At 42.2% G+C, this 17,601-nt stretch overlaps 1 protein-coding gene across 3 annotated transcripts in view; it reads left to right on the top strand.

Moving 5' to 3' along the window:
* Positions 1 to 417: 417 nt before the first annotated feature.
* Positions 418 to 17,601, top strand: part of GALNT7 (polypeptide N-acetylgalactosaminyltransferase 7) — a gene marked incomplete at its 5' end in the record, with an annotated part of 70,756 nt that continues 53,572 nt past the window's right edge. For all 3 annotated transcript variants that reach the window (XM_082758499.1, XM_082758500.1, XM_082758501.1), the window contains one exon: positions 418 to 537. In XM_082758499.1, coding sequence (XP_082614625.1) covers positions 418 to 537 — 120 coding nt within the window. The remainder of the gene's footprint in view (positions 538 to 17,601) is intronic.

Raw genomic sequence — 17,601 nt, 5'->3', positions numbered from 1 at the left:
GGGGCGCGGTGGAGCCCGGGACTGCGGCAGGTGCAGCGGGGGCCTCCCCCCAGGCTGGGGGCTCGGTGCCGGTGCGGGGCTCGGTGCGGGGCGGCCACGTGGAACCGCGGCGCCCGCTGCCGCCGCCGCCCCTTCCTGCTCGCCTCGCCCCGGCGAGGAGGGAGGGAAGGAGGGAGGCAGGCAGCTAACAGGGAGGAGGGGAAAAGGAAAGCGAGGGGGAGGGAAAAAAAAGATTTAAAAAAAAAAAAAAAAGAAAGAAAAAGAAGGGGGGAGGAAAAAAAAAGTTTGTACGTGCAGCGGCGGGCGAGGAGCGGGGAGGCGGCGGGGCCGTGCCGAGCCGAGCCGTGCCGAGCCGGGCGGGGGGCGGAAGGCCGGCGGTGCGCGGCGGCGGGAGGCAGAGGGCGGGCGGGCGGGAGGATGCGGCTGAAGCTGGGCTTCCTGCTGCGCGCCGTGCTGCTGGCGGGCAGCTTCTTGGGGCTGCTGCTGCTCTGGTCCTCGCTGTCGCCCCGCGCCGAGGAGCCGGCTTCCCCGGGACGGGTGAGTGCGCGGCGGCGGCGGCGGCGCCGGGCGGGATGGGGGCGGCGGGCGGGATGCCGCGGGGCCAGCCCGGGGATAACGGGGGGCGGCCGCCGGGGCCGCGGCCTGCAGGCCCGACACGGGGAGCGGCGGGGACAGCCCCGGCCGGCCCCGCATCCGCACGGGAGGCGCTGCGCCGCGGCCCAACGCCGCCGGGAAGAGGAGCCGGGAGGGGGCCCGGGGGGCGCCGCGCTCCGGATGGGCCCCGCGCCACCGCCCGGGGGGTCCCCGCTCCGCCCCGTGTCGCCGGGGGCGGCCGGAGCTAGCCCGGGTCCCCGGGGCCGCGACCCCTTCCCTGGACGGCGGTGCCCCGGGCGGGGACTGCCCCCGAGCTCCGGTGTCTGGGAGCCCAGGGGCGCGCCGGGCCCCTGGGAGCTCTGCGCGAAGCGGGATCGTCGACAGGGCTTGGAAAAGTCACAGCATCGCCTAGCGATGGGGGGAGGAGAGGTCTTGCGCCCTGCTCGTACGCTCGGTCCTCTCCGGTGGGCTGTTTTGACTCATCGGCGAGGCGAGCGAGCTGGCATCATTCTCGCTTTTCAACACCGAAAATGACTTTGGGCTCCTTCGGCAGACGCTCTGTCTTCTGAAGCTCTCTCAGTCTGCTGTATCTTGGCAGTTACTGCTGAGATAATAGGCCGTGGTGGGTTTTTTCTTGAGATACACAGTTTATTAAGTGTTGGAGTTCCTGTAATCCGGTCTTCTCGGCACAACATGGGCTTCTCTGTGTACGGAGAATTCTTCATAAATGTTGCTTCCATATCTCCCGGGAAAATGTCAAGAAATAAACATTTCACATAAAAAGCGGTTGAATTACTCATCCTGCGTAGGAAGGAGAAACAGACCTGCCAGTGGGCATCCTTGGGACAAGCGGGATGAGCAGCATGGCCTTGCAGTGCCCGCCCTTAGGTGGCTGCCCCAGGAGCCCCAGCTGAGGTATTGCACTCCCAGCACAATGGGGATTTCTATGAGTGCTACACTGACTCAGGTTACTTATCCTTCCCACCAGCCTGAAGGATAGTTTTGAGCTGAAACCTTGTATCAAGCTCTGTTGACATGTCAGTCCAATGTGGAAATCCCTTCTCACTTGCATGTGTGGCGATAAATGAGTGGGAAGAGTTTTTGCAGCCTGTCCCTGACAAAGCAGTGCTCTGTCTTGATTACCTCCGTCTGGGTTGGAGGAAGAAATATCTGTGATAGCCACCTCAGGAAATAATTCAGCCTTTGTTGGGAGCAAATATAATTCTCTTAAGTAAACACTGTCAAAGAGAAATCTAAACAGAACATGTGGTTCATTAGCGAGATCAGCCGTTTACTTATCACCATGCCGTGATATATGTGAGAGAGAACAACGCATTTTATCGTCGTTTTCTAGGAAATGGTGGTGTCATTTCTAAACTGGTGTTTTGCTTTGGACTGCTTGTCTCCTGAGCAGCATCTCAGGTAACAGATCCTAGCGAAGAAGCAGTGTGTAAGCGGTGGCTGTGCCCACTGCTGGCTGTGCCTTGGCATGTTTTGGGGAAATGCCAGGACGCCTCCAAGCACACTGCTTGGTAGGAAAAGGCTGCCTGCCCCAGGACTCGGGGATGCTCCCTGTAGCACCTGGGGATGGGCTGTGCCTTGGTACAGTGCCTGCTTTCTGCAGGTAGGGGTGTAATAAGGCCCAGCACTGTGGGGCATGCAGCCTGTGCTCTGCTCGGTCATGCCAACACGTGTATTTGCTCTGCTGGTGGCTGCAGATAACAGAATAATTCTTCCTTCTGTACAACACCCTCCTCCTGAAAGGTCTAGCCAACGATTTAACTTTTATAGCTAACCTTGGGCAGTACCTTTCCTTCTCTGCACTGTAAGCCCGGGCACAGCCTGGAGCATAACTTTAATAACACCCAGGCATTAAAGAAACAAAGCTGAAGAGTTCTGCTGCCTTGTTCTTTTTATCTTCACAAGCGTGAATCTTTTCCTGCTTATAGCAGCTGATGGGGATAGGATAGGCAATAATACTGAAGATTTTAGAGTAGTTCTATAACTATGTACCTTTTTTAAAAACAAAACAAAACAGTGCATTCTACCTTCAAATATCTTTTTTTTTTTTTTTTTTTTTTCCTGTTGATCTTAAAAGAATTCAGTGGTCTTTTAGAGAACTGGCATGACTTGAGGTGCAGAGTTTCCAAAGAAAAAAGAAAAGTGGAGAAGCATCTATTTAGGAAGGAAATGAGAGAGCACAATTAATAACAGTAATACAGAAAGGTGGAGATAAGGCATTTCTTTTTCCCTTCTGGTAGAAGACTACCACAGATTGATGTATTCACTGCTATTGAAAGCATATTTGGAACATGAGGAAACAATACACTTTTCCAGATAATAAGCCTGTAGAGCTTTGTTTCTGCAAGATGCATTCAAGAAAAAAATGTTTGTAGGATCCAGAGGGAGAGGTTAAGTAAATATCTGTTTTTGTGTAAGTAAAGACATCGGTTATCTGATAACAAGGATTAAAAAAGGTACCCAAGATTTAGGTAGGGATGCACGCATTCTTGTTTATAGCTGCAAGAAAAGATTAGACAAAATCTTTGGTTAGATTATTATGTACACATTGTGGGGTCTTTGGGATGTTTTCTGAGAGTTTGTGCTCTTCTCAATCAAGGGATGATGGTTTTGGAGCCAGCAGGAGATGATTGAGGCCATTCATTTTAAGAAGATTGCTGTAGGGATCCCAGCTATGGTGCTTGCAGGTCTCAAGTGAGATATGTTGCTAACGATCAGCCTCGGAGGTACAGCCTTAAAATCTGGTTTTGTCAAGGAGAGAATAGAAGCGGGAGTACAGCAGGCAGAGCCAATGGACTGAAAAGGTAAAGAAAGATTCACGGCTGAGAAGTTGAAAGCAGCATACCTGGAAGGAGCCTTACGTAAGCTTAGTATAGGTCAACTTTAACTCTCTAAATCAGACCAATTACAAAGAGTTAAAGTGATTGAATTACTATGCAGAAGCTTTTAATTAAATGTGTAACTAATTTTATTTTTTTTTAAGATCTGTTTAGCCTACTTGAGGCAAAGCTTGGAGCACAACTTTGCATGCTCACAGTTTATGTGATGCAGTGTAATTAGTGGTCTCCTATGGTTTCTAGTCTTTGCTGGACCACTGCAGGAAGGTCATGGAGATGACCCTGTTTGTTTGTTCCTGTGAAGGAAAGTAAGAAAGAGAGAGTGTCCAGCATGTTTTATCATCCGTGGCTTAGGAAGCTCATAAAAGATTTGATGGAAATATGTGGCTGACTTTGCTCAGGTCAGAAATGTGCTGAGACAGCAAAAATCATAAAACAAATGCCATGTTCTGACCACTTCCCACGTGCAGTGAGGAAAACGTTCCTGACGAAATCTCAGCATGTGCTGCATAATCTCCTATATGGGAACCTAGTCCTTCCGAGACACTATAATACTAGCGATGTTCCCCAGCCTCCACTAGCTGATAGCTACTTGCATCCCAGCCACTGGTGGGCTCCTAGTCATCCACCCCTGGGCACCCGTGTAGGGGTCAGTCAGCTCTCGTTGCTGCCAGCTCTCCTAAAGGAGGAGCGGGGCTCCCAGTTTGGGAAAGGTCCTGGTCCAGGTGCTGTTCTGATGCATCCTTTGGCTCAGGGAACAGCTCGCAGCCAGCTACCTGGTGGCTAAATGCTACAGATCTCATGTGGCCACTGGAAAGTGGAGGATTTATGATTTGGAGGAGGAGATAGGAAGAAACAGAAGGCAAATGGAATTTTTTTGACTTTTCTCTTGACACCCCCTTTCCCTAACTTTAAAGACCACTAATTTCCTGTACACCTTGGCTGGATTGTCACTGAGGACTTAATGACAAGTTGCAGGCTGAACTTGAAGTGTTATTGTGGTTTAAATTAGATTCTTCGCAGTGGAGGTCCCAGCAGAAATTTGCTGCTTTCCCTTAAGGAGTAAAAGCAAATGGGCTTGGAAGAGAAACAGAGAATTGGGGAATTTGAAGTTGATGTCATTACTGGAGGGAAGGCAGGAGCCGAGCCTGGAATAAGGTGATAAATATGATGCAATGGGAGCAGTGGTGTTGTGTTGTGAAGGGATTCAAGCCTAAGATAAGAAATGTGAGCGTGGTCAACATGTGATGCATCATGGCAAGCAAGCAGTCAAGCAGCGAGGTTGTCTCTCTACAATTGCTAACTGTGGTTAACTATATTTGTGATCACTTTTATTTACTGTTTTGCCTTCCTGTAGTTGGGTGAGACCTTGACGCGAGGAGCACTGCATTGGTGCTGCCACTCCTGTGATATCCGAAAGCTCAGTGCCCTCAGTCGCTTTCTGTGCCAGAGCTCCCTTGGGACATGGGGCTGGACCTAGACTTTCCTCCTCTCATGATCAAAGCTCCAGCGAGTCACTGCTTCTTGCCTGATGCTCAGCAGAAGTGAATACATTGGGAAATTTGTAGAATTTGTAGAAACTCACCAACGTTTGTTTGAAATTTGCACGCAGGGAGGCAGAGAGCTTGCTGTAGCTGGAGTGTTGCTGTTCTAGCAAGTAAACATCACTCCCCCCTCTCTGCCCCCTGGTTTATTACAGTAATCTTTCGTGTTGCTAGTGACAGTAATAGGCAAAATGTTTTGAGATATTAAATGTTAATGTTTTTAATGTGTGCTTTCATCTAAACTGGCTTTGAAAAAGCTTGTAAAAATCTGTCACCCTTGGGAGAGTGTAAAAACCCCAATCCCTGTCTTATTAAAAATGAAGTCTTTTGTCAAATGCTTCCAGTTATGTTACAGAATAAGTGACCACAGAGTGGTTTCCTGAATAATGTGAAGAAATGAAAAAAGCCTTACATAATTCCTCCAATTTGTGTATATATACATAGATTGTATTAAAACTTTCTTGAACTTTTCCATCATAAAAATCACTAGCAATAAGTTAAGTAAATAACTCATTATCTCAGGGCTATTAATTATGTAAAAACCTACTCTTCTGTAGGGAGCACTTTAGCACCATTTTATATGTATATGACGAGATTCCCGTTGTCCTGTTCTAGCCCCAAGTATTACCATTTGTGATTAATGTAAATTAAATAACTGAACAGCAGAAAAATGAAAGATGTTAAGGCTGATGTTTGCTTTTTAAGAATCCCACTGCTGGGGAAAGATTTCTAGATTGTCCAGGGAGCCTTTGGTAGCATCTGCAGCATGGGATTAAAAGTGGCTCTGTTCTCTTAGTGGCTCTGTTCTTTTTGTGCAACAAAAAGCTTGGTGGTTGTGTTCACTTCGGGAACTGTGGACTAAAACTATTCCACTAATGCTGTATCTGAGAAAGAAACCATGAGTAAGACCACAAAAGTTGGGAAGGAACAATCTACACAATGGGTTTGATGGGTTGTTTTTGGAAAACAAGTGATAATAGATGTGGCAGTTGGAGCTGCTTAGTGGCTGCAGAATGGGGCATTAAAAATAGAGTGCAATAAAGCCCTTACTTTGAAAGGTGTGAAAATCTAGGTAACTGCTAACTCTGTTCTAATTTATTGAATTGAGAGGTGATGGCTAAGCTAAAGCAGTAGAAATAAGTTTAGCTATCAGAAAAGGCCCAGTGGGTCATCGGGATGTCAGCCTGGAGAGCAGCATACCACATAGAGAAGTGTGTGCGTGGGTTTTTCATCACATGGCAAAGCAGCACGAACCTGCTCCAGCTCGAGCTCAGTAGAGTTAAAATTGCTTGTACTGAGCTGGCATTCCCTAATGAAAAATGACAGTATCTTTGTCCTATTTTTGTCAGATATTAAATCAGCATTACGGGAGACTGCCAAGTGGAAATAGGGCAGGATAAGCTGTTACATTAATAGGTTTGACTTCTACCTTGGAGGGGGGTGGATGCTTTTCACAGAAAATAGGCCATATAAACTGAGAGAAGGATTCCAAGTCTGGTAGCAGTTACATTTAATTACTAGATTTCCTCCATAAGTATGGAAAACAAACGTCTGCTGTGAACGATTAGTTTAAAAATAGAAACATGCTGCTTAAAAGGCCGCCTCCTCCATCAGTTTTCTTTAATCTTTTTGTGAATTAAGGGGAATTTATCTTGCTTGAATCTGCCTTTAACAGTCCACCTCCACCCTGCAGTGCTCTAGATTTTGGCACTGTGTTGGCAAATGAGGTATTTTCCCACTATGACTAATAGGAATGCCAAGGTACGGTGTGCAGAAAGCAGGATGTTGCCAGTATGGTCGAACAAACGGGAGCAGTAAGCAGCCAGCAATGTGCATTTCTGCGAACTGTGGTGCTGTTCAGGCTTGGATTTTGGGGCATTCAGAACTTTCAGGAGTAGACTTCTGAAAAACTTAACCCAAAAGTTGGGCTTGTGCTTTAGAGCAGGTTTCTGGTTTAGGGTTTATTGGCTTAATTGTCAGCTCTTTCCTGAAAGAGCTCGCTGGCAAAGTATGTGCTTTTGTGGAGAAGGGTGCTTTTCTTGTTGGTAATTGTAAACCAGGTAGAGGAGAAGGGGAATATTTTTATTCACCCTTTGTTTTCAAGTAGTAATCCTTATTGTGTTCTTCATATATGTGGTTAAATGGTTTTGAAATGTTTGCTTAGTCATTTGATAGCTCATTTGAATTGGTAGGTCTGAATTTTTTGGGGAAAAAAAAAAAAAGAGAGAACAAATTCCTTGCTTGCAGCAAGCTGTTTGTGGAATAGGTTGGTGCTTTTCTAGAGATGCGTTTTATAGAACAGAATTCCTATTGTCTGAAAACCCACTGCCTTCCCATTTTATTTCCACATGGGAGTAACAGTACTATTCTTACCTGGGTAGGTATAAACTTTATGTAGAAAACAAAAATGGCTACTTTTTTGAAATGAAGATGATGCTCAAAAAAGGACTGTATTAAGCAGGAATACCTGAGGAAAGAAAAGCTGAGACTTTTCACTCCCACCACCGCTAAGGATAGAAAAATATTAGTGTCCCTACCCAGCTTGCCATTTTCATTTCTTTTATTTTTTAAATTCTGTTGCCCCAGGCTAGTAGACTTCTTATCATTTTGAAGGCTTTTTATTTCTCCTTGTGTAACCATGCTTTCTTGCAACTCACAGAACAAATTAGTAGTTTTTTTCCATGTTATATTAATTGCATTTCTTTCAGGTTTCTCTCTTACTACCTTTTCTTGAATCCTTCATTCTAATCACTGACTCCAGTAATGTTTTGTTTTCGTTTCTGTTTCATATTGCTCTGGCTTTCTGAAGCTGCATCTTATTTTCTTTTGATTTCCTTGTGGAATGCTAAGTTGCAAATAGCAGCAACCAGCACTGATGTGTGGTACACCTCTGAGCAGCAGGAGGGGATTGCAAGAAGGTGTAAAGTAAAATCAGTATACTGGTTCACATTTGGAAAATTTCTTTACAGTTAAAGGTCTCAAAATATAACTGTTAATGAAATTAAAGCATAAGCAGATGGTGCTCTGCCCACAAAGTTTCTTATTTGTTTTGTTGTCTTAAAAAAAAAAAAAAAAAAAAAAGCAATGAAAATGGCTTAGCAAGAACTATTCTGAATGGAGTTAATATAGTCGGTTGATTTAAAAAGACAAAGTATTATGTTAAATAATGTGCTTTAGAAAAAAAAAATGCAAGATTTTTACTGAAATTGAATATTGTTTTTTCATAGTTGAACATTTTAGTCTCAACTTGGGGATTAAAATTTGCTTTGGTTTTAACCTGCCATAAAAGATTTCCTTTTGTGAAGGATGACTAAAAAACAATGAATAGCTTTTCAATAGGGATGAAACACAGCGGGACTCCCATTTTATTGCTCAGTTCCTGCCTTTATGGGCTTGAAATATTTAAACAGCGTCTTTATTTTGAGCTAGTTAATAAGAATTCTTGATAAGTCAAACAAAGAGGTATTTATTGTTTTGTTAAGTTAATTTGTTAACAAATGCATCATCTAATGACATTTCAAAATAGAAACAAGGAAGAAACCAAGCCACCTCTTACAGCTGTCTGCAACTGAAATGCCATGAGCTTTCTATTCTTCCTATCAACGAAGGAATAACAAGAAAGACAATATTGAGATATGTTCTTCAATGAAAATAAATTGTTCTCTGCATCCTTCAGTCTTGAAACATGATTTGCTATGCTTTCACTTAAATGAGGCCTTGAAGTCAGCTCTTCAAGGCTTGTATATATGTCTTTTATAAGCCATGCATGTGTCAATGTGCATTTATCATGCATCTTAGATTGTTTCACCTGCTCTGCTTTTGGTAATTCATCTCCCACACTGTTATTCTAATATGCTAAAGCCTTCTGAGAAGCTTTAAGCAGCAGCTATGAAATATGTTGCTCTTTTTCCTCACCTCTTCCATGTTTTGCACCTTTCTTTTCCTCCCCTCTATGAAATATCTTCCTCCTAGGCAGAACCAAGACCTTCACTAGAGATTAGCTTAAAAAGAACAATATTTCATTGATCTGCCAAGGTGGAAAAGGGTAGGAGGAGGGGTTTTGGTTTGCTTGTTTTAAGGGAAGAACAGCTTTTTGTGGTAGTCTGTATTCTAATTGTGTATGTGCAGGCAATCACTGCCTCTGATCAGAAAGTGTTTAGCCAGCAGTTCTCAGGAGCAAAAGGACGGATGGTGTGTGGGTTTCCTGTGCTCATGGTAATAATGCAGATGAATCTTGCACTGCCTCTTACATCTCTTCTCAGAGATCATCAGCTCCAAATGGTGATGATATTTCTCTCAGTGTAAGATAATCCAGTATCTGTTTTACTCCAGACTTTTACTTGCTGTGTAAAGTGATTGTGAGCTGCACCCGCTGTCAGGTATTCCAGCCGTGCCTCTGGGCCTCTCAGGTAAGACTGCATTTGAGTGACCAAGATGTTTAAGAGGTGAAGTCATCTTGTGTCTTCTGTCCCTCCCTGTCTTTAAATACCAATCTAAAACGTTCATCTTGAAGACTTGCTTGTGTTTCAATAATGCAAACAGAATAAGAAAAGTCAGGCTGAGAAAGAATGTTGACTTGACAGTGAGGCCATGAACCTCTTTGAGCAGGTCCTGTTGTAAGCTCCTCCTTCAGGGTCACCAGTGGAGAAAACATCCTGTAGGAGGGCAGCTCTGCAGTCCAGACTGGGAGAAGGCTTTGTCAAACCTGGGGCAGGTGGTTACTGTGGTTGCTTTAGCAAAGTATGATGAGACCCTTGAGTAGGAATCCGAAGTGGTGATACCAGAGCCATTATTTCATGTGGAGAAACAAAGGGGGGAATCAGGGGGGAATCTGTAAGACACAGCGTTGTTATCTTAGTGAACAGTCTTGCCTTTTCCATGGCTACTACATAAGAAGTCACCTCTCAGGTAGTTGCCGAATTTTGTTCCCACTGTTATCTTCCACCAAGACTCGTGATGACAGGGGAGTTGTCAAGCTGTTCTGATAAAAGGGAACAGCCTGCCAGGATAGTTCATGTAGCCTTTAATCTTTGTGTATGCCTGAGGGTCCCTGGGAAAAAGAGGATGGCAGGGAGCAGACTGGATTAATTTTTCTGGATGAAATGGATATGTCCTGGGGGTTGGCCTACTTAAAAATAATGAGGATTCTTTGAAATTTGCTGTCCTTGAGCACGTTTTATCTGTCCCACGTCCCCTTTTTCTGATTCCCATATGCCTAGATCTTGTAGTTGAGCATTGTGAGTGACGCTTACTGCCTCTTTGGAAGGTGGTTATTTTGGTCATATTTCTCTGTGGTGCCTAATTTATGAACTGAAGATGACTTGAATACGTGTCTGTGAGGAAATGCGCGTTGAGACTGCACACGGGCAAAGGTACTTAGCTACTGTCAGCTAAGCAGCCTCTGTTCTCAGCGTAACAGTAGGGCATGAGGTGCTGATTTTCAGGTCTTAACATAATCTCATATTTCCAGAAATTGAGAAGATATCTTTTTCTTTAAAGAAAATAACTATTTGAAAACAGTCCTGTATGATCACATCGGGTGAATAAGGTATGATGAGATCCTCACTAGGAAGCTTGATATTGATCGTTGATTGACTGCAGCCAGCACAAGTTCGTGTTGGTGTAATGAGGTGCATTGACCTTTGCTGGTCCAGGTTCTTATTCCAATCTCATCCTCAGATGATGGATGAGTACCTCACTTAATTTTTATTTTTTTTTTCCCCTAGTCAATTTTATTTTCCTTGTTGATTCTTTGTGGGGATTTGGGAAGTTAATTGGGCTTCCTCTCATGCCACACTGTTCAGCAACTTAAGAGTTTTCTTGGTTTGCACTAAGATGATAAGAATACCTGGAAGTTAAGAAGAAAGATAAATGATTAGAAGAACAGATAAATTAGAAGAAAGATAAAGGATTAGAATAGTTCTCTTGATTTTTAATCCTCTGTAGTAGCTTGGGCAGTCCATCTTCTAACAGATTTTTTAACAGGTATATAAAATTATTATTAACAGGATATAAAACTACCACTTTTATGAATAAAACTGTTTCTTTATGAGCTCTACAACTCAAGTCTAGGATTACAGAAGTCTTTACACCCTTAAATGCTAAGCACCAAAGTTCCCACTTTTGGTGACTTGGCCAGTTGCTGTTACTGGAAAGGAGAGAGATGGCTTGAACAGGTTTTTGAACAGGTTTCATCTTGCACAATATTTGCAAGAATTTAATCTGTATTGAGAATTTGTCAAAATACTGTTTGCAGCTTAATCCCAGCAATCCTGATTTTCAGGAATGATTCACAGCTGTTAATTCCTAAGAAACAGAACTTTTATCTATTAATTTGGTGTATCTAACAGCCATAATGTACTTTTTAACATTACCCTGACGTGACGTTCCGAACAGAATTCATTATACTTATTAGGTCAATGTTTTAAAATTAATTTTAGTATTTTAGCCAAACAGTCTTGACTCTGATACCTTAAAATGTTCGTCAGGGAGAATGGTTTCAAATATATGAAGTAAATTTATCCTATCTTCTTTTTTTCATTCCCAAACCTGAGATTTCATAAGTCCAGAGCACAATACTTTTACATATTTACTAAACTGTATAGGCATTTGTTTTTAAGCCCAGTTTTACTTAAGAGAAAGTTAAGGTTTCAAGTACAGGATCTGTGTCTTGTGGCTGAATTAGTTAAATATTCGTGTCTGTAGTTGTATGTAGTTGACGGTAGCTTTACAAGTGGAAGTCTTCAAAGCTGTACATACTCTGAGAGTCCTGATAGGTTCTAGCACCAAGCCCCTACAACTTTGTACTAAGAAGTCCATTTTTCCCCTGCGTGCACTTGTTAATTTTGTCAGGCATTATTGTTGCTTGACTGTTTCTGTACTGCATGGGATGTAGAACTCAGAAACCTTAAAGTGTACAAAAAAGACCTGATTAAGGTAGCTGCAATTTTTTGTAACCAATGCTGGCTTTATCCCAATGCACAGCAAGCTCTGCACTGTTCCTTTCCCTTTGTACAAACAAACACCATCCTACGTTACTGGATATTATGTGTGAATTAGAGATTACATGTCAACATGACAACAACAATTTGTTTTTCTCAGGTGGTTTTTATATCATTAAAACTTCGATGTGTATAGAATTCCTGGAAGCTTTTTTTTTTTTTTTTTTTTTTTAAGTAAAACTCGGGTTGTCTTTTTTTTTTTTTTTGTCACATTTATGTATGTTTTATCTTTAGATTTTTATTTATTTAGTTATTTTTATTTATTTATTTCCCCTCTAGACTGAGAGAATGTGGCCAGCACTAAATTGGCATGTTCCTTAATACCATTTCTAATCTAGCTGTAGTGGTGTAGAAGATTGGGAAAATACTTGCTAATTTTGTTTAATTCTTTATCTTATGTGGAAGGGAGTTCTGCCTGACACTTGGGTGCATTTTGCAAGAAAAGCATAGTACTGGAGATTTGGAAAAACATGTTCAAATCTAGTGTTGTGAAAAGTTTTTTTTTGTTGTTGTTTGTTTGTTTGTTTGTTTTGTGTTTTGTTTTGTTTTTAATGAGAACTCTGTTGACACTTAGAGCTTTCCTGAGAGAGTGCCCTCATACAGTGCAGGGGCAACTGCTGGTTGTAGGCATCTTTCTGCCTCCCTGAATTTAAGAACATGCAGCTCTCTCCATCAGTCCATAGCAAGATGAAAATATTTGCTTCCTTGAAGAGCAATCTTGTCTTAGAAGAATTAGGAGAAATGGGAGATTTGTGTTTAGAGGATAATTGTTGTTTCTGCATTGCCATTGCCATTTACCATCGAACACTGGAAGAACACTCCTGGGTGCCTTGGAAAGGTGAACACCAAGCATGGCTCTGATCACCTGCAGCAAAGTGTTTTGTTCTTATGGGCTTTCCCTGCGCAGGAGTGCATGGGTTATTTCTGGTTTCTATGACTGAGATAGGGTCTGGGCGTGGAGGCAACTCAGAAAATGGCCCGGCTGGGCAAGCCTGCATCTGTTTCTGATGCTCTTATTGCACCAGGAGTGTCTGCTTTTGTGTCCAATTCCCCAACACAGTGAGAGGTGTGCCCTTGGAAGGTCCTGAGGAGAGCTTTGAGGATGTCTAGAAATAACTCTAGTGTTCTGTGCATTTTGCTGCTAGGGCACTCTCATCTGCCTTTTTCAGCTTCCCCAGCAGCTTTTTTCATGCTCCCATTGTGAACTAGCTCAGCACTGGTGTTCAACCTGCTTACAGGTGCCAAATCCGTTTGGCATGCCCACACAGCTTGCTTTGGGAGTCCTTGATGCAGCTCTGTGCAGGTGTAGAGGTGCTTGTGTTGGCACACAGAAAGGATAAAAATGTAGGGGAGAAGTAAATTGGTTGTGGAAATGTATCCATCTTACTCTCAAACAATGGCTAGAAAAATTACCAAACATCTAGCATTCATCAGGCGGAGGTTTAAATCCACAACAAATTCGAGAAAATAAAAATGCAGGGGCAGATTCTCTATATCAGCTAAAATCAGTATTTTTCATTTATTTGTTCAGCAAGGGCTAGGTGTATCTTTCAATTCATATTCCTGGTATTCCACAGCTCACCTTGCAGCAGAGATGAAAAATATCACCTTCAGGTCTTAACTGTATCAGTGTATCTGCAGTCTTGGGAAGATAAATGTCAATGTAATGCATCATAGTATTGACATTCAGAAGTCTTCTAAACTTTGATTTTCAAATAAAGCAGGGAAGTCAGATGAGTACCTTTACTCTGTAGGACGAATAGGTAAGTGATTCCCCTCCCCCCCCCCATTTAATAGAAGTTTGACTTCCTTTACAAACCTACAGTTATGTCATGCTGTCCAGAATTATGGAACTGGAAATGGCATGTTGGGAAAAAAAAAAAAAAGAAAAAAAAAAAAAGTGTGTGCTGTTTCCAGGAAAAATATTATGTCTGAAGCAACTTCTATTGCTTGCGGCTTTCGACTGCTCTTTACTAAAGAGATGCACAGAGTTCCTGCTATTCATGTTCCGTTGAAATTATTAGAAATGGAAGCTGAGTAGTAGCTTATTTTTAAGCTTTTTATATTTTTAATTGGACTGAATTAAATGCAAAGTGAAAAAAAAAATCTAGCTTTAACGAAGTCAAAAAGATTATTCCAACTCTTTTGCATAGGATCATAGGATAATTTGAGCTGGAAGGGACTTGGAGAGGTCCAACCTCCTGCTCAAAGCAGGGTCAGCCATGGGGTCAGACAGACTGCCTGGGGCTTTGTCTGCTTGGGTCTTGAGAACCTCCGAGGAGGGAGACTGCACAACCTCTCAGCCTAGCTTGTCCCACTGCTCGGCTCTGCTCATGGGGCAAGTTTTTCTCATATCCAGTTGGATGTCTCCATCAGTTTTTCTGAAGAACACGTTGACCTCTTTATGACTGTTCCTGATGGTTTTAGAGTCTTAAAACTGTAAAACGAGTCTTAAAACTCTAAAATACCTTAGTGGTAATTTAAGAAAAATAATGTTTTTTTGTGGTTATTTTTTTCTTTAGTTTACTAGAATTGTTCAGTAGAATAAGGACTTAATCTATTTTTTCTCTCTTAATTGAAGTTTGTCCAAATCTACATTGTATGATAATGTCACACACTGAGAGACCATTGATTTGAGTAACTAGAATATGATACATTTAACCAGAGCTTATGCCTTTTATATTGTGCTGTTGTCAGTGGTGAGCAAGAACTTTTAAAAAGGAAACAGGTCTTCCCAAAACATGATTGTTTAATAACAGTAATAATATTGGCTTGGTTGATGTCTGCTGAATGTATTGTCTCTGACAGAAAAGGCTCTCCTGTGTTGCTTCTCCTTACCACTTCCAGTATAGTAGTTTTGCAGGTTACTGAAAGGTAGCAAAACACAGTGGATTTTATCCCCTCTTTTATTTTTTATACTTTGGGATTAGAGTAGCTTCCTTCCTGATTTTTGGCTTTGTTTTGCTGATTACATTTGGATGCACAGTAAGCAAGCCTATATCGCTTCCTGTCCTGTCCAAGTACTGCTGTCGGTTTCTCCTCTGGTGTTTGATGGCCTATGCGTACAGCATCCCCTTCACACTCCTGATCCAAACAGTGACATCCTGCTGCTGCTGCAGTGCTTCCTCTTGGGAGGCACTCTCTCTCCCAGGCCAGACATAAGTAAAAACAGCCTCACTGACTCTTCCACCTCTAGTTGCTGGCCAGATTTTTCTGTTAGAGAGAAAAATAATATCTTTCTCAAGGACTGCAAATGGCTTGTGAAATCAGCTTTCTGACAGGTTTTAACAAAATTGTCTTTGTTAGAAGTTAAAGTGCAAGACTAGCATATAAAGATCTTGATCTGGCAATTCATGTTCCCATTTAAACACCTACCTAATGAACTGGGTACATCATAACTACACCTCGCTAATATCTTTTCTATGTTAGATGCAAGAAGTGAAGGCTGTAGTTTTCCTAAATGCAGTTATTAGCACCTCCATTTGAAGCCTACCAGGAGCATGCAGGCTTAGCGCTTATGGAAATCGCTCCAGCTGCAAGCAGCTTTATGAAAGAAAGTACAACCTGAGAAAAGGCTTGCAGTCATTTGGGGATCAATTTTTAAGCAAAATTCCATTCTGGTAATTTATGTAGAGTCTGAGTTGCCAAGACTTCCGAGTTCATAACGAAAATGTTTACAAGGAGCCAATGTTTGTTAAAAAGCTTACAGTTTGTCATACAAATATCTCTTGCTATGCTGTTTCAGCAGTGGGGGCTAGACCCAGTGCTGATAACACTGACTTCCATTTGTTGCAAGCAAGAAGGGACCCCATGCATCTTTCTTTGTCTGCTGTATGCAAAAATAATTTCAACAGGAGATTGCTACAGTCATCTACTGCTGATTTAAATGCAAGAGATTGCAGCAGGCACTAATAGGCGCTTTCATATTAAAGCCCTCTTAAAAAAAATCTATGAAAGGCTTATCACACTGATTGAAATTCCAATCACTTAAAAGGTATAAGGCTTGTGAATTACTACATGTCTGATGTCTGGCACGTTATACTAATGTCTGTGGGGAGCTGAAAATGACCACATGTATCCTGTAAAAACCAATGCTGGCTGTGATTTCTAGCCGTGTTTAGTGCTTTGGAGGGAGAGGGGAAAAGAACAGCTAGCTATTGGAGTGTGACACGTATTCCCTGCTTGCATAGCTGTTTCAAAGCAAAGGAATTGGTGGTGTTTATGCACATCTTCGCCAGACATGTGGTCAGAAATGCCAGTCAGAGTGTACCTGAGCTGGGAACAAATTCATGTGAATACTTTCTTCAGGATCCTTCTTCAGATGTAGGTGAGAGCCTTGAAAGACGTTCAGGGATAGGCGCTGAACCTTAGTGACTTTTTGAGAGAAAGAAGGTAGGATGTCAGTTCCCAAAGTTGGCTTTGAAAGTAAAGTTTTAACGGTTAGTCTTTCCAACTCCAGGTTTAGATGCACCAAGGATCACCAGCACTAGCCAAGTAAATGCCAAGGAAGTCCATTCCTTGAAGGCCAGCAGCAGTGTCTGCCCTTCCATTAGATCTTGTGGTGACTTCTCTGGTCAAAAGAAAAGATACTGCATGGAGAGCACAGAAGTAAGGGCAAGGCTGGAAGGGTAGTGGAGGGCAGGAGAGAACAAACAAACTCAATGAAGTATGTTAAAGCTGTTTGAAAAAGTATGTGGATTAGCTTATAGAATTCTTGCTGACTACCCGAAAGATGCCAAGAATCTGGCTGTGCTCACACGTGATGTGGCTGCTAAAGCAAAGCTATGAAATAGGTTTTGACATTCATCATGTCTACTTTACAGCAAAACAAGAAATGTCACTAGATGTATGTGTCGCAGAAAGAGTAGTCAATTTACCAAGATTGATTTTTTCTGTTCAATAAATTGGTTCTCACTACTTTGGTATTCTTGCAGACCTTTTTTCCCTTATGCTTCAAATGCATGTATTGTGTTGACTTTTGGTTGAATTATTTTAAAAGTAGTTAAGACAGATAAGAACAACCCTTACCTCAACAATTCAGTAGAATATAACGGTAATTTATTGGCAAGTACCACACAGATTCTCTTCAATGTCCTACACAGAAAAGATGCAGGAAGGGGTCATGGAAAGATGAAACAGAACACAATTGATCATAAGTGATTTCCCCTCACTTGTCAAGCAGTACACAAGGTAATTATGTAAATATTCTGAATGTCTGAAATCTATTGGGGGTTCAGATGAAATTTTCAGAAATAGGTTTCAGGCTATGTGTAATTTTCATACAATGCAGCTTTTGGATTTGGCTGTTTCTTTGAGAAAGCTTTCAAAATGGTAGGACTGATCAAATTGTGGAATGCAATTTAAGACAAATAGGCTGTTGTAAAGCTTGAGAATGGTAACAATATTTCAAGATAAATGAAAATCTAATCATGCAGTTTGTTTCTTAATAGGAAGAAATATGAAATGAGTTTTGAAAGTCTAAAAAGAAAAATTGGGCATACAAGATGTAGCACAGAAACCCGCATCCCCTGATCAAGCATATCCATCAGCAATGGATTTATTGTATTGTGAATGTCATTTACTCAACAAGGTATATAAAACAGA

This window comes from Aythya marila, assembly GCF_965140915.1.
Source record: "Aythya marila genome assembly, chromosome: 4".
NCBI classification, from domain to species: domain Eukaryota; kingdom Metazoa; phylum Chordata; class Aves; order Anseriformes; family Anatidae; genus Aythya; species Aythya marila.
Note: the sequence above shows the minus strand (reverse complement) of the source record. Positions and strands in the feature narration are given on the sequence as shown.